Raw genomic sequence first — 23,929 nt, forward strand, 5'->3', positions numbered from 1 at the left:
GCTGGGGGAAAAGGTGATTTAAAATAAATATCTCCCAGAAAGACGCAAGGATTCCTTTTCCCTCCACGTTCTGGGTTTTTCTTCCTGACCCAGTCTTTGGATGCTAATTAACAGACCACTAGAGATAAATCTCGTCTGGGATCAATTTAAAACTTGTCAGGATAGTGGTCAATTCTGGTTATGGTTCCGGTCCATCCCGTGATGGGCAAATCAGGAGACTGTCTATACAATGGTCAATGTACTTAAAGCGTGTAGCCCTTCCCCATTTCGACCAAGGGAATGAACAGCTTAAAGTTTCTGGTTACAAATTTCCAATATGCTTTTTCGATGCTTGCCCAGTATAGCCCACAGTCTCTGTTAAACAAATTAAATACCTTCAGTCTTTGGTTCTACCAGTTTTCGCTGATTTTTGGGTGGGCGAGTAATTTCTCTTAGGCATGCAGGATGGACAGCATTTTAGCCAGTCCATCGGAGTGGTTTTTCACAGCAATGTCAACAGCTTCTGTCAGAGGTGATGTGATAGTAGCTCTACAGGCTTTTTACTAGGCACCCAACTAGCTCCATGCCTATGGGTCTGGGCCTTGCTGCCACCTGCCCTCTCACTTTCCTCTGTGTCGCCCTGATGTTACAAGGGGCCTAAATCTGGTACTCGGATGACTGTTCTCGCCAACACGTCAGTCCTCTGTGCCTCAACAAATACTTGTACTTTCTCCCAACGTCCTAATACTGATTGCTATTAGTTCACGCTTCCCATTACAGTTTCTCCTCCTCCATTCTGTTATATTTTCCAACAGCTCTTGGTCTCTCTCTCCGAATCTCTCCTCCCCTCATCATGTTTCTTCCAACACCTTGTTACTTCCCTCTTGAGTTTCATTTGCTTTCTTCCGCTCCCATTATCCAACTGTTCTCATTACACATCATTCTCTTTACTCCTTATATTCACCTCTTGATGTTCCCCAATCCCACCCGCCTTCTCTACCAAGGCCTCTGTGTACACCTAGATGTCATGCTCCTTAAACTTCTCTCTTCCTCATCCTCTCTTTCACCTTCAAACTCCCTGGGTCTCTGCTGGCCTGCATCATACAGCCCAGTGTCCTCTCCTCTGGGGATGAGCGCCGCCGCCCGTTCCCAAGGGTGTGCACAATTCACTTTGACGGCCTGTGACTGTCCAGATAATTATTATCCCACCATTACCAGTGTTCTCACTTTATTTGCACAGATGTTCCGCACAGGTCAGTATACCATTTGGATTTTAGAGTGATTTCTGCAAGCACCCAGGTGTGTACCACTGTGCTGCTCTAGCTGGGTATCAACAGTGTTCTCTGTGACCCTCTCTTGCTGGTTTCAGCCTGGTGCTGCCCCGGTGAGGCTCCCTTCTTCGCTTTCTCAGAGTGCTCTTTTGGTATATGTTAGGAACGTTTCCCGTTTATGTGTAATTTTCCCTCCAGTTGTTAACCCCCCCTCCCCCAACTTTGTGCTGCGGTTTAAACACCATAGTCTAACTTTGCCAGTGAAGCAAGGCTTTCAGCTGCACTCCAGTGTCTTTCGCTCACTTTGTTGTGGGGAAACTGACATGCCCTTAAAGACAGTCGGTACTGGGAGACTTTGTTTCCGTTATGCTGCAACAGGTTACAAGTGCACAATGTACCTTATAGTGCAGTGTATTTGGGTCTTCCTTTTGTTTCCAAAGGCCCTAGCCTCAAAGGATTTTTGTTGGAGAAGTTTAGATTTGCCTTGGAAAGGGCTGGTGGCAGCTTATCTTTTCGCTTATTTTTAACCCTTTCTTGCCATGCAAACCACACTTACAGCGGTTGGCACAGAAAGGTGGCCTGGCTCCAAAATGGCTATGAAACGAGGTTCTTTGGCCATCTTGCCCCTTCACCTTCTCCAGGTCGAGCCAACCCGGGTCAGTCCTTATTTGGGCATGCAGTCTCCTGCGAAACGCCAGGTGGGGAAGGTGTGTGCGTGTGTGTGTGTGTGTCCCCACCCCCCCAGGATGAGGGCTGGACTCTCTAGTTCTAATACACATCCTGGGTGCCAAAGAGTCTGGTGTGCTGGGAATAACTGGGACCACAGTGGTCCGTGATTGGTCCATGTCTGGTGTTCCTGTATGTGAGCAGATTTCCCATTGGGTCTTCTTTTAGCGCAAACAGATTCTGGATAAGAGAAGGCTCCAAACACCCATACCAGGTCCATCTCTTGAGTTCTCACTGAACCTAGGATAGGATCCAAGCATCCTGAAACCAAGAAGCCGAGTTGAGGAACCGCTGGTGACCCACTGGTAGGTTTGGCACCCTGAGCCCACTGTTGTCCCGCTGGACCCCTCTGCATCTGATCGACTAGGTCTGCAAAGGCGCTTCGACCAATTTGAATAGTGGGACTAACTATTCACGGCACCTTCATCTAAACCTACACGTAAGCCTCTTCAGAAGTGTCCCTGGGCCAACCAGTGGGCTGACCAGCTTGCACAGGACCTTTGCTCTGACACCGCTGCGGTTTCGAGAAGACCCTTGAAACTTGGTACATCATAAGCTCTGTGTTCATGGCACATCACACCGAATTTCGTACACTTGGCATTCCCAGGTCTGGAATAAAGAGAGAGCGCCCGAACCGGAGTAAACGCGGTTACTGTGACGCCCCGCCGTAGTGACGAATTTCACAGGTGCCGCTGTCCCCTAAAGCCTGCTGCAGTGAAACTGGCTTGATCCATCCACCAGGAGCAGAGAAATCACCACTGTCCCATCAGGGAATCATTGCTGCAACTTTGCCGCTGAAAGCTGCAGAGCCACACCACTGCCGCATTTGAACCTGCAACCGAAGTGGACTCGACTGCCGAAATTTGGTCCTGAATGCGCCGGCGAGTACTTGCAACCCTTAACGGTGGCCCCTAGCGAATCCATCCATTTTTATGCACAAGTGTCCCCTGAGGGCCACTCACATTTCCACAGGTAGCCTGAGCTACCGTCCCATTCCCAACATCTAGAACCTGTTCGGCCCTTTTGGGGAGACCCTCAACGAATAGTGGGAACCTGTTTTGCATCACCTCATCCACCTTCCTGAGCTGGTACAACCCTTGCAAGAGACACCGTTTTTCGCCCTTCTGCACTATTGTGTGCACCAGCACTTGAAAGTACTTTTGAGCGTTAGGCTCCACGCTTCATAGGGACTGGACTGCCTCTCAGTTAGGGATTGATTGATGTGGGACTGCCTGAAGTTTATTTGCACTGCTTGCTCCCTCTCTTTTTAGGTTGTGGACCCAGTCTGTGCACTAATCCTTTAGGCCACTTCGTATTGTATACATGTGTTATAGTAGTGTCGTATTGGTTTAATGTATAAGTATTGATCATTGCTTTGCGTTGAACTTCAAAGGCCTTGAATAAATGTACATGTATTTTTAATATATATACACACAGCTGACTGGGAGTGATTGGTGGTGTCCTTTACTCGGTGTACTTATTGAGGTCTTTCAGTCACCCTCACCCCCCTTGAGACCTAGTCTTGACCGCTGGCAATGCTACCTTGATTGGTCTGGCTTGCCCAGAAGGTTACCCTGTTCCAAGAACCTAGGCTGGCCTACTGAACCTCTGCCCACCAGGTCAGCGTTCAGAAATCCATCTTAACAGCATACAGTTAGAAATAGGTTCTACTTTTGGAGAATAATAACTGAAGCCTACAGGACCCTTGCTTACATTATAGTTCATCACAAATTTCTTAAAGGGCCATACATTCAAGTAGCACCCATAGGACTATCCCTGCCCCATAACACTGGTGTTGGGGGCAGTAGAGAACAAGATATACTCTCCATAACTCCAATGGGTCGAGCATCATGTAGCTGGTGGCAGTATTTATTGTAATTGCAATTAGTTATTTATAACGCACTTAATGCCCAGACGTTGCTAAGCGAACCAGGGATCGAACCTGTGTTGCTCTGCCTCATTTTGCTACCAAGGCGTGCACGTTGCCCCTGAGCCATTCTCCCGAGACCCCCATAGGCCCTCCACCCCCAATGGTCAGGGAGGGGACATGGTTACAAAGAAGAGGAGCCTTGCTGAAGCCCAGGTCCTTCGTCTTTGTGCCCATGCCGGGTAACCTCAACTGACCATCTCATCTGTAGCATCCTGTGGCATCGCCAACGCCATGGTATTGGAAGTAAATGGTCTTGTTCTCCTTAAGTCTGATGATCTTCGGAACGGCCAGGTCATTGACAGACCGAAACCACTGAATCATCAGACCGGCTTTTATAATGGTCAAACGAAGAACACTTTGCACCTGCAACCTCCAATGCCCTATACTTAATTAGGGTCACAGACTGTTCTGTTCAGACTGAGGAGCTGGTTGCACAGCTCTTTCGCGGTCCTCCCAACTCATTCATTGACATTGGGTTTAAGGTCCTAACTTGCAGTAACTTTTGCTTTACCTTTGGTGGGGAAACATGGGTATGGGGATCCTGCCCGGGGTCCCAGACCTGGCCTGGATTGGTAGATACCCCCTTCCTTTGCGGGACTGTACCTACTTTTGTTGCGTTACAAAAAGTGTCACTGACACGGACTACCTCATTAAGTCCATTCATTCTCTGGGGAAACTTTGACTAACCTTTTAAACCCTGCCCCCTAAAGTAGACAAAGGTTACTTACCATCAACTCTGTTGAACACGTGTTTTTAGTTTAGGGTTAGACTTATTCAATTTAGTACCTGGGTACTGGGTTCTCCTTATAATTGTATAAGACTTGTGATAAATGCTGCTACAATGACATACAGCAGGGGAAAAGATGTTAAGACAGTTATCTATAACTGTATTAATTCTAAAGTGTGGTGGTGTCCCAATTGAATGTCTACCTTTGACCTTATATTCGTGTATATGGTTGTTTCTTACTTGCAATAGTCTAGGTTAATGCATCCACGTTGTTAAATAGAATAGTTTTACCTGTGTTGACAATATATAGCGTGGTAAGCCATTCTTTCGGTTATCTATACTTTACACCAAGCTACTAATCTCCTCAGTCCACGTTACCAAAACGTTGCAGATCCATCAAGGCTTGCTTTCCAGAACCCTATAACAGTGGTGGTTCTGAAAAGCCCAATGCACGCAAAACAGAATACTTACAGCGATTTCCCAGCTTGTCAATGAGGAATCCAGCCACAATCACCACTAAAGCATTCCTAGGAGAAAGACAAAAGAGCACTGAGCAAGTGAACCATTGAGCCATCAGACCATGGTAGCAAAAGCTAGCGTGAAAGACAAGGACAGAGAAAGAAAAGTTATCCTCTAGCCCCACAGGTCATGCAGGGTGATGGGCATGGAATCGGAGATCAGGTTCCTCATAACTTGGCATTCGGTGTTTGGAGAATGGCCCAGTGAGAAGAGTTACACATGTCCCCTTAGAGATTGGCATTATTAGAAGTGACGGAGGGAACAGACCTAAAGCAACAGTCCTTCATCCCAGAAAGTTTTAGATGAACCATAAAGAGAGCAAGAACCAATGTGGACCAAAAGAGAACAGTGACCTTTCATCCCTCAACCTTTGAAGGTACTGAAAAGCTCTCCAAACTCACAAACTAATTAAGCTCGGTTTTGAGTTTGTTCAATTTGCACATGGCATACAGACTCACGCTTTAGATGGTTAAACAAGCACCCATGCTGCATATAATGTACGTGTTCAGGTCAAGAGATGGCAACCCAAACCCGCTGTTAACACAGATCAAACCAGCACAGGCCTCTGGAAGCAACTCTACCTTGAGGCAGACATTGTAGAGGTGTACAGATGCCAGCGCCCTAAAGAAAAGATTACAGCCAGAGGGATTTGTAAAATAAATCATTGGTACAACATACCACTAGTTCTTTTTGTTGGTTTGTTTTTTTAAGCGCGCAGCTTGAGTTTAATGGCTTGTAAAAAACATCCTGGGTAGCATCTGCTCAGAAGGTGCTTGGCTGCCCATGTATGTGGCCAAACCTGGACATGTTCAACTAAAGGAACCCCACACAGCTCCAGTTACTTAGCAATTCTGTGTTCACTTCCAAAATACTTAATAGCTTGCTAGATTGTTTAGAGTAGAGTAAAAAGGGTCTACACCAAATGGACCTTATTACAAAACTCACTTTAGTGTGTCTTCAAAATGCTGAGCCGTTTACGGCTTGCATTCATTTTCATTCTGGGACGGTTTGCCATTCAGGGTGCGAAAAATAAAGCTGCAATGACATTGTTTTGGTTGAACATGTTTCTAGAAGGAGTTACTGTTGTCAGGTTGCCTTGCTATGTTTATTTGGCAAGTTATAAGACAGTATTATTGAGGCTTTGAAATCCAAAACGCAAATATTTGTACCAAGTAAAGCTTAGAAGGTATGTGTTGAAGCGCATAAAATTCATAGTGGGTTAAAAAAAAAACACTCCACTGTTTAAAGTGTGTGAATTTGCGAAGATAATATACTCTCACTGTGGCCAACGGCCAAATTTGAAGCCCTTAGAAGGGATTACATGCAAACCATTAATGATTTTAGGGACAAAACAGTGTCCTCCGTTAGTGGCCCATTTGAGAGGCAGACATACAGCTTGACCGGCCAGAAAGTCAGTCAGTGGAAAGACTAACTGCGGCGGAGCCAACATTTCCCATTTTATCCAAACGAAGTGACTGCAGCCAGATGATAACTAGCAACCACTAAGTGTGTTGAGTTTAAGGTATATGTATTGGCTTGCCCAAAGTATTGCATTTATGGTTTGCTCAATTATAGTCATTTAAAAATAAATTATTGAAAAAGGATACAGTAATTGTTATGGTATTTTATTTATATTGCGCTCATACACAGGTGTTTCAGAGCGCGATCAGGCAAAGGGAGGGGAACAGGGGAGAGAACAAACACAACGATCTTACTAGGCCCAGTGACATTGAGAACGCACAAGTGGATGGGGAAGGGAAAAGGGGGAATGTGCATGGGACGGGGAGAAATTGGAAAGTACAGAGCATAAGAGAGGATAAGATTAATAAGTAAATAAATACGGTGATCCAATACAGTGGTAGTGCAATTAATTTACAAAACCTAATAGTAATTAAAGAAAAAAGCGGGATGCATTAATAATATAAAATTAACATTTAAGTTGCACCAGTCAACGTTGGGTTGACCTTTATACTATGCATATAGGACAATGTCATTTTTACCTACCGACACTGTTCTGATCCCTATGCCAATCACAATATGTTCAAGATATGCTTATGTTGGACTGGATTTCTATACTCTGGCCTGGTGGACAGATGTATAGGTGGCCAACCTAGTTTAGTGACGGGGACAACTCTGGGAGCTATAGCCAAACTTGTTCAAGGTTGCTAGGTGAGTGGTCAAGGATAAGTCTCAGGAAGGGTGAGCCTAGTAAGGGACCCTCAATGGAGTATACACAGTGAAAGGTCAAGGAACACACTCAAGCAAACAGTTATAAAAATACTTATTTATGGCCATATAAAACTATGAAAAATGACAACTAGCACGTAATGTTATCACACAAACTAAATGAATGATACATATATACAATCACTGAATTAAGGAAACATACATAATAAAGGAAGGTAAGTATTAGTATGCAGTACTACAGGTCCACAGAGATACAACACTAACTTCAAAAGTCCATCCCTAAGATACATGGGAACTTGTGCCCAAAAGATCACCAAAGTTCCACACAGTTTTGTGAGATGGGAAAAAGTTAGTGGAGGGCTTCCGGGGTCCAATGAAGAGTTCCAAGAGGTAGAGGACAAGTTGTTCTAGTGAATAAATGTGTCCCCAACTTTCCAAAATGCTTGCGCGAGCAAGCAATGGCAAAGCCAAACTGTTGTAAATGATACTAGAAGCTACCAAACTTTCAAAGGGGAGAAATGGGGTTCAGGTAAGTAGTGTTACAATTCATCCCCCGTACTCAGATTCTTCTTAGGACTTGGCAGGTCTTCAGAAGAGGGTCCAAGGTCGTTTTTCTGACCGTCGGATCCAGTCCTTTGTGGGTTTCAGGTTCGACCACTTCTCTGGTCGGCAACAAATGCGTCTACAGGATGGAGAATGCAGAAAAACTCTATGCAGGGCCCCTCTCAACACAGAACTGGATGCAGGAAAGCTGTTTTGGACAACGCCCACTGATGCACGCGACAACTGTTGTGCTCAGACTTTACCTACTGTCTCGGGTGCCCTTGGTACTGGAACTAAGAGATTTGGCTGGGAGACGACTCGGTAGCATAAGCTGTGGATCTCCAAAGTTATGAGCCTCAATGCGTAATGGTGTAATCTGCAGCACGGTAGCACAAACTCTGAGCTGGTCAGCCACTGGGTGATCCAGGGGCACCCCGAGGGCTCTTCTTTGCAGGACTCCGAGCTGACATTGAGGTTGACTGTTCCCACCACCCCTAGGGTTGAAGCCCCTTCGCAGACTTTTGGAGATCACTAGCCAGACAGGGCTCTCCAGGACAGCAGCAGAAGTTGGTCGCCAGGCCTTCTTCCAACAAATCTCCGGTCTACTCACTTGTCTGGAAGCTGGACAGGATACTTGGCTCATTCAGGTTTCTTTCAGGATATCTCTGGAAAGGGTGCAGGGGTCCTCTTCTTATCCAAAAGCCAGGTAAGAACCGAAACTTCCACTAGCCAATCTAAGATCTGGCCAACACACACACTCAAGCAGTGGCCCAATCTGGACCACTGGTGGTACAACTCATGCATACCATCCAGACACACTGAAACCAGTTTGTAGATAGGGACGAGACAGTCCCAAACCACATCCTGGCAGCAAACACACATGTCCCTGCAGTAGCAAGCGAAACAGCCCCAACTTTCCCAGGTACTGGAAGTCCATATAAGACTGCTTGTGTTCTCAAAGGTCGGGATGAAGGGTTAGTGACAAGATGGTCAAGAGGCAAACTAAAACCTTGTCGCACGGCCATGTTTGGACACTAGCCACAGTAGAGCGGTAAACGCAGCAAGGCTAAATCAAAGAACACTCAAAAAGAGCAAGAAGTAACTGCTGCTTTCAGCTCGTCCCTTAGGCACAACTTAAGTAACCAAAAATCCTCTGTATTAGTGTAGGGCAAAAAGTGTACCCCATTGTACTGCACTGCAACATAAGTAACAAGACTAAGGAAAACAATGTTTCCCAGTACGGACAGCCTGAAGGACATGTCAGTTTCCCCACGACAAATGAGCAAAAACCATTGTAATGAAGCTTCATGGAACTGTAAAAAGTTCAGGTCAGATTCAAAAATAAAAAGCAAAATGTCTGTGGCGGGGGCGGGGTCCATAGAAATGAAGGGAAAGGTACTACAAAGAGAAATCTTGTCTAACACTTTGGAATTGTGCGTTTAGTATAAATGAGGACTGGAAGAAGTACCATGTTCTAAAGAGGTGTGTGTCAAATAGTATCTGGTTTGATTTGCATGCCCTGTTGGAGCAAAGATTTCAATTTTTTTTATATATTGTTTGTATTTTTGACAGCAAGGAGTCCTCTGCGATTTTTAAAATGATTTCTTGTATTTTCCAGTCAAGCCCCAACACGACAAGAGACAACAAAGATTAAAAAACAAAGGTCAAGCCCCACCCCTCCCGCTATCCCATTCGCTCCTTTTTGGATGCAGCCAGAGTACCACTCGTTCTATTTTTCCGCTACTGTTAACACTGCATTGGCTCCACGCAGCAGAACACTGAAAAACCTTCCTGCCACCATGGAACTGGAAAGGTGGTACTCACGTCCAGGCGTAGATAGCGTACAGCAAGTTGTATTGCTCGGGTGTCATTCCCAGCCCTTCCACACAGTCAGACGTGCCATTGGGGCGAGTACCATTGGAGCAGGTCAGGTTCTGTGTGGAAAATCAAAACAAATGCCTTCAGGCACAACTAAGCATAGGAGAGAGAGCCCACATGAAGAACACATCAGACTGCACGTAGGCAGCATATGCCATGCTGCTGAGTGATCTTAAGCTGGCACACACAAGGAGAAAGAGGTCCAATCCGGGCAACAGGAGCAAATCGTACTACACAAGAATGAACACCAATAGCCACAAATTGCAACTGTGGCAAGGCTCACATGGGTGCAAAGCAGGGTAATTGATCATGGGTCTGAGGTGCATGTGGCTTCACAATTTCTATTTTTCCTGCACTTCCAATATGTGTTCCATTGTGTGCGTTTGTAAATGATGGCGCTTCACAACAGTGTAACTTTTCCTTCTTTATAATTTAATTTGGTTTATAATTGGATCCATGACAATCACCCCCAAACTGCCAGTAGGGTGATGTATAGTTAGTTATACGATCCCCCTACCCCCCACCGCTCCTCTCTCCCCCAAAGATGAAAACTAGTTCAAAGAGTTCCAGTACCACAAGGGCCTTTGCTGGTGGAACTGGTGTACCAGTGCTGGGGAAGCAGAAGGAGGTGAAGGTGTGAACAGACAACAGTTTAAGAACACGAGGGATGGGAATTCCAGGTCTGGATAGGGGTGAACTGACATGTGTGGGCAGGGGTATCCCATTAAATCGCAGAGAGGTTTTATAGCGGGTGTTTCAGGCCAGAAACAATGTGCGGCCATGGACACTTGAGTTGCTGGACTGATGCAGGGATTGCAAAACAAGGACAGATGTGTACAATCCAAGAAACGGAAAAGCAGGGGGCAGTGCAGGCCATGGCAAACATGTCCAGTCTTGCCTGTGAAAGGGATCACAGCAATGGTTTAACTAGGCCTGTTAGCATGGAGCCTGTTTGTCAAAGGGGGTGTGTGTATGTCTTCATACGTCCAACAATAATGAATGAGGCAGGTCATCATAGAGGTGGACTGCTAGGAATGTTGTGGACCCAATAACAAAACATGCTGTGGGTCAATGGTTGGCCAGCCAGAGCTCCTGGGAGAATGGGGGTGGAGTGGAGTGCCTTGCTATGCAAGTGCCAAACCATTGACCTAGGCTATGTGCACTGGCACTAACTGATGAGAAGTATATTCCTCTTTTCATTGGTATTATTACAAATTCCATGATCATGCATGACCCTTGTGTATAGGTGCGTTATAAATGCCATATTATATCTTATCATATCATACCCTCTTGTCCTCCGATCAGCCATGAAATACATTACTCTGGCAGGCACATGGGGACCTGAGAGCTTCGGTACTCACCCCCTGGAACTGATCCTGTAGGACACTTGGGATATCAAAGCAGAAGTAGGAGCCGAACGTCAGGAGGCAGTTGAAGAAGAGCACCAGGAACCTGTAATAGGCTGGAGAGGCAGCATGAGTGAGGCAAACAACACGACTCGGTTACAACGAGAATAGTTAATTTCTCACAAATGTCGATGCCACACTACCTGAAGGACCCATCCCGCACAAAAGAGTGGGGGGGGGCGGTTCTAAGATAACAGAGCTTTGCAGCAGGAAAGACTTTGGTCGTGTTCGTCTTCTTCAGACGGTTGTTCCTCAGAGTTTTGACCAACCACAAAGTGAACATATTGGAAGTTCGGTCACAAATTCACATATTCCCTTGTCAATTTGCACCAATATACAATCATAACAAACGGGTCTGCGTCCTTCCTATATGTAATAATACACTGCTTTCCAGATAGTTGCTTCAAGAAAGATATAGGCCCAATTCTGCAGATTACCAACCACCCGCTGGTCCTATGGTAGCGAGATGGTGCAGGAAACATGCCCGATGAACTGTCTAAGGTGAAAGGAGGAGTGCTGGGCTCCGTAGGCCATGCAGAAGCTTGCCACTGCCGATCAGATGCAAATCTTCACGGCTGACTCGCAAGACCATTTGGGGGAGTAGCAAGTCCTCCAATGACCCTGGAAGCGCGAGACATTCTAAGGGAACAAATGATCAATGTGCTAATGGCAAACTAACTCCAGGTGGGAACCCAGATCCCCTTTCCATAAGCACAGAACCGAGGTGAAAACAGTATCCGCTGTAGAGAACCTGCTTAAGGGGAGCATGTTGGGTCATTTTTGGTTACACCAGAGGCGTTGCTAGGGGGTGGCTTAGGGGGCTATAGCCCAGAGTCTTTTGTTTGTAGCCCCGGATAGAATCTCAGGGTCTGCAACCAAAAGGCTAGCTGGCCCAGAGTCCCGACAAACCCAACATTAGTGTAGCCCCGGATCTTTTCCAGACCTAGCAACACCCCTGGGTTACACAGACCTCATTTTCTAAACTCAGTGTCATAGCAGAAAATGTACTCCTGCTCTGGTGGGGGGAGGAGGGGGGGTTTGGGGACCTGTTTTTTACAAGCCTGTGTCAGGCTAAAAATACAACTCAACACATCTATTTCATTCCCTAAGCGGCAGCAGCGTACCCTCGTATCTTGCCATGTCGGAAATGTGTTTCTGGTCTACAATATCTCGGAAATGTGTTTCTGGTCTACAATATCGCTCACTCTCTCTCTCTCTCTCTCTCACAGTTCTGGAATCTGGGTGTTGGGAACTTTTTGCTGAGCCATATCTAGATTCTCCTTCAGATGTTCCTCATCAGAATACAGAGGTCTCCACTATGCAACATTTTTCCCCCTAATGCAGAACCAAGAGGCCGCGCAAGTTAGCTAGAGGCTGCACTTTACAAGACTGAGTAACATTATGTTGCATTTTAAGGGGAACCTTAATTTACTTCACGGCGTGCCAAAGGCTCTGAAATCCGACAGAACTATAAGACCCAGGTCTCCTAGGACATTCGGTCTTCAGACGCTTTGACTTGGATAGCCTTGTTACTCCCTCCATGGTACCACAAGAAACAGAAAAAGCAGAACTGTTTGTTGTGAGTAGAGCAACATTAAAAATATATAGCCTCCAAGGAGGAAATGACCCAACTGCCCATGCTGACATGTGCAAAACTTTCAGGCGTCTGAGCTACAATTCCCAGAAAACCCTGAGGTCCATATTGGGTGGCTGCATGCCCCTCCTGAATTGCAGAAGAGAAGGCAATCTGCATAAACCCCACCACCTCCCACGGGCCTATGCAGCTATTTATGGAATCTGCCTGAGCCGCTTAGTCCCTCCCATATCAAAACCAAAAGATAGAAGGCAGCTGGCAGATTTTCGCATCTTCTCCTTTGCACTGGGATACATCAACTTGGCTTTATTCCAGTACTGCAACCAATGATGTTCTACTAGGGTTGGAGAAATCCTGGGAGCGAGTTCTTTTAAGCTCCTGGTTGTAGCAAAGAAGCTGGATGGCTAATCGCCAACAGGAGCCACGTTTGTTGACAAAAAAAAAGGGCCATATACCTAGCTATGTGACATTCATCTATGTTTGGGAATGTGTATAATGGGGAACTGGGGCACATTGCAAGACATTCAGATCATAATTGGAAGATTATATATAGCTCTCGTGAAGGACACCAATCAGAAATAGACACAAACAGATAAGACAATCCAGAGGCCAGTCCTTGAGTTGCCTTCTTAGTCCAAAAGCCTCATAGTCTTCCCATGCCTGATGAAGTAATTTGAAAATTACGAAAGCTTGCTAATAAATATATTTGTTAGTCTAAGGTACCGTCTTGTTGTCTTTTTTGGAGCAACATTTTTTATATTACCCTTGGCTAACACAGTCCAAGAAAACTAAAAATTAGGAAGAAACAGCATGGCGAACCCTGCGCATCAATTGGCGGCACTCAAAATAGTAATACTCATACTCTCCAGTCCATGAAAAACATGAAACGCACTAACGCGTTTCACCCAACCTAGGGCTATCCATGGAAGTAAAAATATTAAAGTTAATTGACAGAACGTTATGGTTTGCATCTCAAATAGATGGCATGCTAGGCACTAGCTCCCAATTCCTCAGGGGAAGCAACACCCAGGAACAGCTGTGAGCTCCTGCTTAAAAAAAATAATAATCCACATACTTCTATCCTTGCACTATACACGCCAATCCAACTGGTGTGGCTATGTCTCCCACAAATTAAGCTTTCTTTCAGGAATCCAAAAGGGATCCAAGGAGGCAACTAGTTGCTGGGGTGACAGACACAAATATAGGCTGTTGCATAGGAACAGGATGCATCCACCACCGGGCGCAGCTCCTGGGCTACCCCAGCATCCTGCCTGTAACCCCCACAAATGCATCCTCTTTGTACAGTGCTTAGTTGCTTCCCTTCTAGATCGTCGCTTTATAAATCCCATACATACATGCGGCGGGGGGGGGAGGGGGTCACATTGCATGAAGCAGTAGCCTAATTTTTTCTTTTTTAAAAGAAAATGTATTAGAGATGCGTATGAAAAATATATATCTTGCCAGAAGCATACAGGGTACAAACTTAGCGTGGAAGACGATTTTAGCCAAGGAAAACCATTTGTATATGCTAAAGGTTTAATGAGTTGATAAGAAAGTTGCAGTCTCCGAAGGTTTGGGTCCTATAGACAGCAGGACTAGGGCCGTCACAAGGTGTGGTGATGCCCCGGGCAAATGAATTCTCAGGGGCGCCCCCCCTTTATGATTTTTTGCACTTTCTAGTTGCGGTACCACCCCAAACTGCACCATGCGTGACGCGAGAAATCTCACTTGGATTTTGTGTGGAGGAACCAAAGTATGGTTTATTACCATCTAGCAAGCAGAAACCAGGGGCAACTATGCGCACGGAAGAGGCATGGTAGACAGATACTGTGATTTATTGAACCATGAAACTGGAAGATTCCAATTATTCAATTCTTTAAGAAAATCAAGGCTAGGGTAGCGTACATATGTGAAGTAGCATAGTTTGCAAAAAAATAAACAAAAATGAAAACATTCTAGAGAAACAGACAGCACATGTTTCGACCAAAGGAAGGGTCTTTATCAAGGCAACATGGGTGGGCCTGTACGGTCCAACAGTCCTGATAACAACTGGATGGTGAATTATATCGAGGGCCGGAGACGGTCTGCTCTAGTTACTTGTGAATTGATACAAGGACGTTGTGTAGCTCTCTGGAGCGCTGCCCAAATTCAATATATTGGTCCACAATGGGCAAAAGCGAAGTCTGCGGCAGGTCGGCCCTTTTGGTTTTTTGGATGCACATGCCTTGAATCCTTTCATTGCTATGTTGCCCTGTCTTGTGCTCCATTGCCGAGGGTGTCTGTTGCATCCCTTGCCTTCTGCATGTTCCTTACAGGTCTTCACTTTTTACATTCTCTTTAAAATTACTTTCCCCTTCACTTGCTTTACTGTTAGTTCTTCAATGTTGCTGCTACCTCACTTAGTCTTATATTTGCCTCATCATCATAACTCTGCCACATCTGTGATGGCATTAATCTCTGTTAATATCCTGTTACTTGCACATGAATACCTCTGCTGCTACCTTTTCCTGTAATATGACCTTGCTCAGTCTCTCGCTGCTGCTGCTGCAGCTTGAGGCACGAATACCTAGAGTGCAACTAATCTTCCAGCAATACCTGTGTACAGTACATATCATCATCCTTGCTTCACATGTCTTCTAGAGCTTACATAGATTTATGTTGCCCCAGTTGGCCGGGGTGCCAAAGTGGATCCTGGAAGCTGTTGGTTTCAAGATAACCAGGCTCTTCTAAGCAGTGCTCCAGATAAGATTTTCATGTGGGAGTATTTGACTCCCCATTTTTTAAAGTTGGGAAAGTAAGTCCATTTCCCGATGGGACTACTTTATAAGCGTGTAAAAAAATTGTTTTAATTGGAAAAACGAAATTTTTTGTAATAATACTTTTTTTGTACCTCGTTATTCATGCATATTTAAAAAGGTACACGTTTACGTCTGTGTATTAGGCAGTAATAATAGTAGTTCCTTTCTCTGGAACTACGTACACTACTGGTCCAAACATCCATGGAGCTGTGTGGGTTCCATGTGTAAATATTCCGGCAAAAAAATTACGCCATACAAAAATATTGCCATATTTTTGCGGCAATATTAAGGCATGCAACCTGCGGGGGACACCCCCGCAACATTTGGACACCCCCCACCATGCATGCCGCTAATAGTTTAAACACCGATGGCACCAAGACACACCATGCCACGGGAGCAGGACGTATCCATGCCGCAATCCACATTAAACAAGGTAAGCCAACCCACCCCTGGGCTCATGCGGCACGCCGCCTTGATGGGAACACCATCTAGAAACACCACTTGCTCATAACAATTCGAAACCTATGCCCCAACCACAACGCGGTTAGCACTCACCAACGGGTTAGTAATTTTCCACTGCCATCACGGGGCACATGCCTCAACGCACCTTGTCACACCATTCAGAGACACGCCACGTCGACAGGGAAACGGCTCTCTATTCACCATAAACGGCACTATTTATCCATTGGGACCACAACAAATTAACAATTATGCACAAATGCCAGAAGCAATATGACCCAGCAACCCAGTACTCCATGTTAATGTCGCCGGACGCTGGGACAGGCACGAGAACCTGCATTATAGGCCCCTTGCAACCTGGACGCACAGGATTAGACCAAGCTCATTGAGGCTAACGCCTTATGCCACAGCCTCCCTCTGCACACGATCCAGCATACACCTCCAGGACCCGCCCCAAGAGGGATCACAACCTGCAGCAAAAAGTGAGTAGCACAACCCCCACACCCGCCTACCACCACCAAAGGGACTTCTTTATGACTGAAACCATGAACCATTACCTTTCAGGGCCCAGAGCCCAGCTGTAAAATTACAGGACTAGCCGCACTAAGCCTAACAGGACATCACAGAGGGCAAGAAATCCATCATCATAGGTAAGAGGACTACCAATCCCTCGCATAAACATGTCTGACCCAATGATCCCGACATGAACCAATGCCATTCTTCTACTTCTCTCCCACCTATGTATCAACATAAAATGTGAAATGCACCCTTCATATGCTTCATACAACTGTTATACCATAACCAATGCACATTACCTAACCGCTACTGAATCCACTGCAAAACTGTCACTAGACCATGCACTTTTGCACCACCACACGTCACAAATGTCACCAAAACAAACAACTGTGATTATATGTGTGTAACTTTTAATATGTATCAGCCTTGAAAGAGACCCACGGGTCGAAACACATGTTAGCTGACCTTTTTTGAGACTATGAGTCCACACTACAAATACAGGACAAATTAAAAATCTTGCACCTGCACAAGATGCAAAAACCGTGTGGAAAATTAAAAATTATCTTCACCCAAAACTGAATCGCGAGGTATCCAGGGAAAACCCCATTTTGCAACCAACAAACGAGGTGTGGGCTTCACTTCAACAACCTACCCTGTGACCTTGCAAGTAAATAACGGAAACGGCAGAGGCAAAAAACGGAGCTCAGCAAGGTCGGTTCCAAACCCAGAGCCCCAGTACAATTTTGCAAACTTATCAAGCAAGCATTTTATGGTCAACTTCATCAGTCCAGTCCCTAACCTACCCTAGAGTCAATGTCTCCAAAATCCAAGGATCTAAAGTAAGTACGCCAATTCTTGGATACTTAGGAATAAGTACTTACAAGTCTCCAATTGAGAAGAATGGGGCTCGATGCAAACAGTAGTTTACAGTAGTTTTGAGGTTCCAGCCCCACAATAAGCATGCTCACTAAGTTTCCAGCCCTCGGAGAGGATGAGATCTGTGCAGTGAGAATCCCCCCTCTCCAATTGTTGCAGGCAAATACAAACCAAACCTTTGGTGGCGAGGACAACAGATCGGTACTCCCACTAGCTCATGAGAGGCAAGCATCAGGTACAGGTTTCCCCCAGTTGAAGAGGCAGAGCTTCGCCAGGCAGTAGATCAATTTGGCCAATGCAGGTGTCACTGCCCAAGGCTCCTTTCCCAGGGATCGCCTCACCTGGATCTTCACCGTGGCTGAGTACCTTATGCCTCCTTCTCCGGTCCTTTGGAGGTGTCTCTTCTTCCCCTTCCTTCTTTAGAGATCCTTTCCCCTTCTTACGTTCAAAGAGATAGGGGCGGTCTCCTCCCGAGGCCACTTTGACCGTTAATAAAACAAACAGTCAAGTGAACCCTGGGGGCCCGCTCCTTCAAACAGGGAAAAAGCCTGAAAGGCAGAAAAAACCCTGTGTAGCTGCAGATGACGATGGCCGGGTAGATTAGAAGGTCCAGAGGCAGGTGAGGACATTCTACAATGATCTTGGTTGTAACTCCAAAGGATAGCGGCACTGAAGCGGGGCTTTTCTGGATGAAGGAGCCCGGGAAGGAGAGGTAAGGAAGAGTCGCTGAAGATGACTTCCGCAATACACACGGAAGCGGACAAAGAAGGGTAAGCACGGGAATAGTACTACCCGAGAAACAGGTAAGATCAGAGAGAGCCAGAAGTCAGAACGAGAAAGAGCACAAGAGAGAATGAGTGAGTGAGAGTGAGAGAGCGCGAGTGAGTCTGAGTGAGAGAGAGTGAGAGAGAACAAGTGAGCTTGAGTGCGAGAGAGTGAGAGAGCGAGAGAACGGAGATGTAGTGAAAGTAACCCCGAGCGGGTGGGAGCCGACAAGTCGGAACCCGGCCGCCGGGGAAGGCAGGTCTGCGGCAGCGCAAAGCAGATAGCAGAAACAGAACTAGACAAAGCCGGAAAACGTAAACAGAATGATATGCAAGGAAGGCAAAGGAAGAGAACCAAGATCCGGCGAGCAGGATAGGGCAGCAGAGGAAATATATATCAGCAAAAGGGGAAATGCTGAGACGGGAGGAAATCTAGGAAGGCACTGGTAAGGAACAAAACAAAAGTCAGCGAAAGCGAGTTGCAACGCGACTCGCAGGGGGCGTGGCTTCCATATATGCCCGTAGCAAAAAAAGGCTAGACTGCTAACAGACAAGCCGTAGAGTCCTAATAGCGCCTCCATCTTGCCCATAGCTTCCATGGCCGCATCGGTGTGACAGCAGGTTGCAGCCGCAGTCATCTGGCATCTCTCTACAGTCACTTGGCTGCAGTGGCTGCAGTGGTCGACTAAAGAATGGCCTCCTAACATTCCAAAATCAAGGCCCAATAATGAGGAGCAGCCACAAAATGCACACCCAGCTGGTTGTCCAATCCTGCAGCAGCCCCAGCAACCATGACATCACATTGGCTGGAAGGTTTACTGCGGCCAAACAGCCACTCTTCCCATTTCAAGCAAGACACACACGAACAGAGGCCATCTTTCTAGGTTTCTTAAAAAAAAAAGCCTGCATTAATGCATGGATATAAATGGCAATTTCCAGCAAGCCAGGAAGACAGCCAAAGTACAGAACAACAAAAAGTGGAACTTAAGTATGGGGATCAGACATCTTTGATCACCACAGTGGCAAATGGGCTACCTCCTGGAAAACCCCTCAAAGATAAACGAGGGCCTGATATTGCACCCAAACATGTTGAAAAGAGCCACCACAACATACCAATGTTGTTGTACTGAAAGGTGTAACTGAATACACAAAAATAAAGGTGAAACAAGGTTCCTGGCAGTACAGAGGTAGGGCTGCTGAACCACAAAGGCTACATATGGGGTGCAGGCAACCTTCAGCACTGGCCAGCCAGAAGCCCTGATCAGCAACCCCATAACAAGCGAGTTTGGAGTCCAGGATCGCACACGCCACTTAGAGATATGTGCAGTGAATGTCCCAAGGAAGTAAGTGGGCCAGCTGCAAAAAGAAACCCAATTCACAAGAGTGGCACTAAGGAAAAAAGGAGAACTTCACAGGAGGAGGACTGGAGAAAGGAGCGCGCCAACCCTGAAACACACGTTTTCGGGGCTGGTGTTTGGACAATGGAAGAGGACATGCTGTCAAATAAAGCAATACATTGTGTGAATTGCAAACACCTAGATGTGCAGTTATTCGATCTGCTCTGTAGTTCCGAACTGTTAATAACTCGGTCAATGTCTACTGGTTCAGTCAACTGGGTCCTCCACGGGCTCAGCTGCACTGTGCCTTTGTCTCCTCTCCGGCATGTTGCTGTTTACATGACAAGTAATCAGTGAGAGGGGTACTTCTACAGGGAGGATGGTGTCCCTTGTCCCTCGAATCTAGCCCAGATTTGTGTTGTACGTTTTTGCCGCTCACACTTGGCGCGGGGGTCATCCCAGGGTCCCTCCTCTCCAGCCTTGTTGACGTACCCATTGTCCACACAGAGGGGGTTTTGAGCTGTGCAGAAAAGCAGTCAGAGGAGACTACCATGGCCGGTGGGCAGCAAGCCAATGTAGCAGCAGTACCAGTACCAGTGTATTCCCCAACAGGCTCTGCGGCCTACTGGCTTCTCTCCTCATCTAGTGATCCCCAGGGACAGCCACGGCCAGTGGGCATCGCCACAGCAGATGGAAAAATGGGTGCGAGTGAAGTTGTATGCCTGGCTAGCAGCGTGAAGATTTTACCGGAGCATAGTCCCCCCCCCCCCCGCCAACCCCTCGGCAAGCACTTAAGACTCTGTTGTTATTCTCAGGGGCATTCTTCCTGCACTCAGAGCAGACCTCGGAGGGCACTGGCAGTTAGCAGGCATCACTCGGCCTTCCATTAGGATTCCAGAGCGGCGTCCCGATCACTAAATTCAGCGGGAAATCCGCCTCTCTGCTTCACTTTCTATGGTATGACGCTCTACTTCCCTGCTGCATAACGGTTTCGGTGCCATTTGCCTCAGCACGCGTTGGTCAACCGAGGCACTTCAGCAACTGGCTCCTCTTGCAGACAGCATTTAAACTCTGCATTAAACCCTACCATCACCTGCAGAAAAGGTTGCTGTACTATGTATATGTGAGCAGGCGCCATTACATTCAGGAAACGCTTGTCCAGGCGGGGTCATTGATTTCGGTAGGCTTTTCAAATTAGGACTCCATGAAACTGGACATTTAGTACACAAAACTGTGGTAGGAGTGTTTGCAACTCTCCACATTACCAACAGACAAAGTAAAAACACTTATGTCGATCATGATTGATGGAAGTCGTTTCACCAGGCCCATGTGTAAGGTGATTTGTGTGCCATCCAGTGATGACTTTGGCCATTAAACTCCTGAAAATGCAAGAAGCATAACAGCCATCGGGGTTGTTCCACTGGGGATATAGTACTGCATCACTGCCTGGGGTCACCACTACTCCCAAAATCCCAAGTCAGCTGACTCAGCAGAGACAAAAGCAATGTAATTGTACTTGATTAGAATAACTAAAAAAGGTCTCCACTTACTTTAACAGTCCCTCCCTTCCACAATCAACCTGCATTTGCATTTGGCAAACTCTTATTTGCAGCAGGAGTGCGCCTTACCTGGATGGTGTGAAGCATCAGTGATCCCTTTGGATTGTGCAGCAGCCGATGTTCACTGCCTGGACACCACAGCGAATGGAAGACAAACGAGTGTCCTGACGCGGTATTAGCATAATTGACCTAAAACATTTGATCGAATTTTGTTACCCTTTTTTTGGTCAAATTTAATTAAAAATATATATATGGTGGTGGGTAAGGGTATAGATTAGGTTGAGGGGAACTGGGGGTGTTTGCTGGGGGTCTCCCCCCACCTTTTAGACCAAAAAAGGTCAAATAAATTCGATCAAATGTTTTAGGTCAAATAGACCCAAACTATCTGAAACATGTGGACTAGTAATGTCACGTGGGGCATCCTAACCGTTTGTGGGCAGTGACCGCTTTCTGGGTGACCAGAGAAAACAAGGGTTTGCGATTGCCCACCGATTGATCGGGATCATGACCCAAGTGAATGTACAGGACAGGCGCTAGAGACAAGATGTTGTGCTGGAGATGGGCACCGACATGAGATGCTTGAATGGGGAAGTGATGAGCCAGTCCCCAGATCCAAAGCATGTGGCTTTCCTGGTCATGATGAGTGTATGAGGCTGGTCCCGGCATCCACAACCCCAGTGCCGAGTGAATTAACTGAGCCAGGGCATGGGTGCTGCAGCCCTCTGAGACCTGCACCCCTATCCCTGGCTCCGGATCCTGATGTGTTTCAAAAACCACAAGGAAAAGAGAACAGATTATACAGCAGTGCTCCCATCTAGTTTTTCTTCAGTTTCCTTACGCTAGGACTCTAGTGCCATGAATTGGTATATGCTCATTGCACAACTTCCTAGGAGCCCGCTTTCCCCTTTCCTACAGCCTGGCCCTCTGTAACTGGGGTGGTGCTTCCCCCAAACATCTGGTAATATTGCTGTAGTACTGAAATAAGAGAAACCCACTCTTGTGTTTCACTCTAGCAACCACGTTCCTAAAATTGGAAAGATTTGCCAAGAAGGCCACACTAAACCCATCTTCACCTGCATCGCTAAATCCCAGTGCCGTTTGTGGTTGCGTGGTTATATCCAGAATTGTCCACGCATCGGAAATGGCCTTTTGAGCTCTGCAATGTCTTTGTGCCTGTCTCAAGACATCGAATGCTAACGGTCTAAACCGGGCGGTTAGATGCCCCTACATGATCCATTAGTGGAGATGCAGTGTTTGGTCCAGTAATGACGCAACTGAGCCAGGAGAGCAAACAGCTCATATTGCCATGACGGACGAGTTCCTTGGACACCTTGTTTGAAGAACTGAAACATTAAGTCCACATAATTTCAGGTGTCAGGCACGGCACCTTGAGGGACAGCCTGAACGAAGTTTCTGCCCTTGGCAATTACAACACAGAGACATCCAAATTGGCAACTGGGAACACACACCAATGTGACCCTAAATGGGGTTCTTGTATGTTCTGGAGATGGCTTGGGTACGGAAACCATGAACTGTACCAAGCTGAAATCTGAGTCGACACTTTTTTGCTCAAGTTCCACCGGACTACAAAAGTTGGTCAGTCGCCACGACTGCTATGGGGAATGTTCATATCAAAACTAGATCATTGATATATGCCAACATTGTAATGAATTGGTGTATATAATGTCAAAATAGCACTTTGTACTGTTTGGGTCGAGTTGTAAGACCTTTTGTTTTTTCAAATAATTGTTTACTTTGCGCTTTTTACACTGTATGAATGGACCATGAATGTGAATGAATGATGTGGGTTGTACGAGTTAGAGTTTGTGTCATAGTTGGTTGTGATGTGTGGTTCTGCTTAATAGTGTAATTAACTGTCAGTAGAGATTGAGTTCATGTATTTTTAACGAATGATGGTAATTTTGTATACACTGTTTTTTCACCTTTTGTCCATGCACGATATAAAATAAAGAATATTTTTTTATAACAAATTCAATGTTTGGTTCTATGTAAGGAGATTGTTACTATAATAACAATTGTTAAATGCCATGAGAGTTGGTATTTACCCCTGGGTCTATACATATTGTGAAGTACTCAGGAATAGACACCAGCTGCAAAATATGATCCAGCTGTCGCAGCGATCGTCCAGCGGCTGCAGACTCTGAGGACTACCAGCAATCAGAAAATTGATACCCTAGATGTAAAAGCAGGGACATCCGATTGTAAATTAGAGCAGCTGTGTGGCAAGGGAAAAGAAGTAGAGCAGTGCCTGAATAGTCATAGGCATAGTACTCAAGTAGCCGCAGTCTAGGTGAAGAGTGACGATCTTGAGAACCGATCTCAGTGAAACAACATTTGCATCCTGGACCTTCTCGAGAGACCTCAAACAGGCCCAATGGATACCTTTCTTGCAGATTCTCCTTGAATGGCTCTGCAATCTGGTGTTCCCCCCCAACACTTTCAAGTGCAACATCCGCATCGAGCCCCAGACTGGCACCAGACTGGTCGCCGAGACCATGGCTAGAATACTCCACTAGAGACAGTAAGTTGATACGGAGGGTTGCCAGAGAACTGGGAGACCTTCAGTATAAAACATCAAAATGTACGATCTTCCCAGCCTAGTCTTCAGATGCATTCCTCCTGTAAGACCTTTGACCAAGTTTGCAACAAAATTCGGGAGAAGTGGGTACAACATTCAATTATGAGCTAAATTGAAGATTACAAGTCCCATTTCTTTACTGCGTCTGCAAATGCAGATGCTACATTCAGTCAAATAATCAGAAACGGAGTCCAAACCGCTTACTGCAGATTCTTTTATGAGATTACGCTGCCCAGACAGTCCGTCACTGGATTGAGATAG

The 23,929-nt window shown here is 46.2% G+C and overlaps 1 protein-coding gene across 1 annotated transcript in view; it reads right to left on the reverse strand.

Annotated features, from left to right (window-relative positions):
• The window catches only part of LOC138569208 (lysosomal dipeptide transporter MFSD1-like), a 76,367-nt gene that overhangs the window by 39,873 nt on the left and 12,565 nt on the right, over positions 1-23,929 (reverse strand). The window contains exons 2-4 of the mRNA XM_069646978.1: positions 11,122-11,222; positions 9,707-9,816; positions 5,105-5,160 (exon numbers count right to left, since the gene is read on the reverse strand). Of these exons, the coding sequence (XP_069503079.1) occupies positions 5,105-5,160; positions 9,707-9,816; positions 11,122-11,222 (267 nt within the window). The remainder of the gene's footprint in view (positions 1-5,104; positions 5,161-9,706; positions 9,817-11,121; positions 11,223-23,929) is intronic.

The sequence above is a fragment of the Ambystoma mexicanum genome, chromosome 2q (assembly GCF_040938575.1).
Source record: "Ambystoma mexicanum isolate Mex_15411 chromosome 2q, UKY_AmexF1_1, whole genome shotgun sequence".
In the NCBI taxonomy this organism is placed as follows: Eukaryota; Metazoa; Chordata; class Amphibia; order Caudata; family Ambystomatidae; genus Ambystoma; species Ambystoma mexicanum.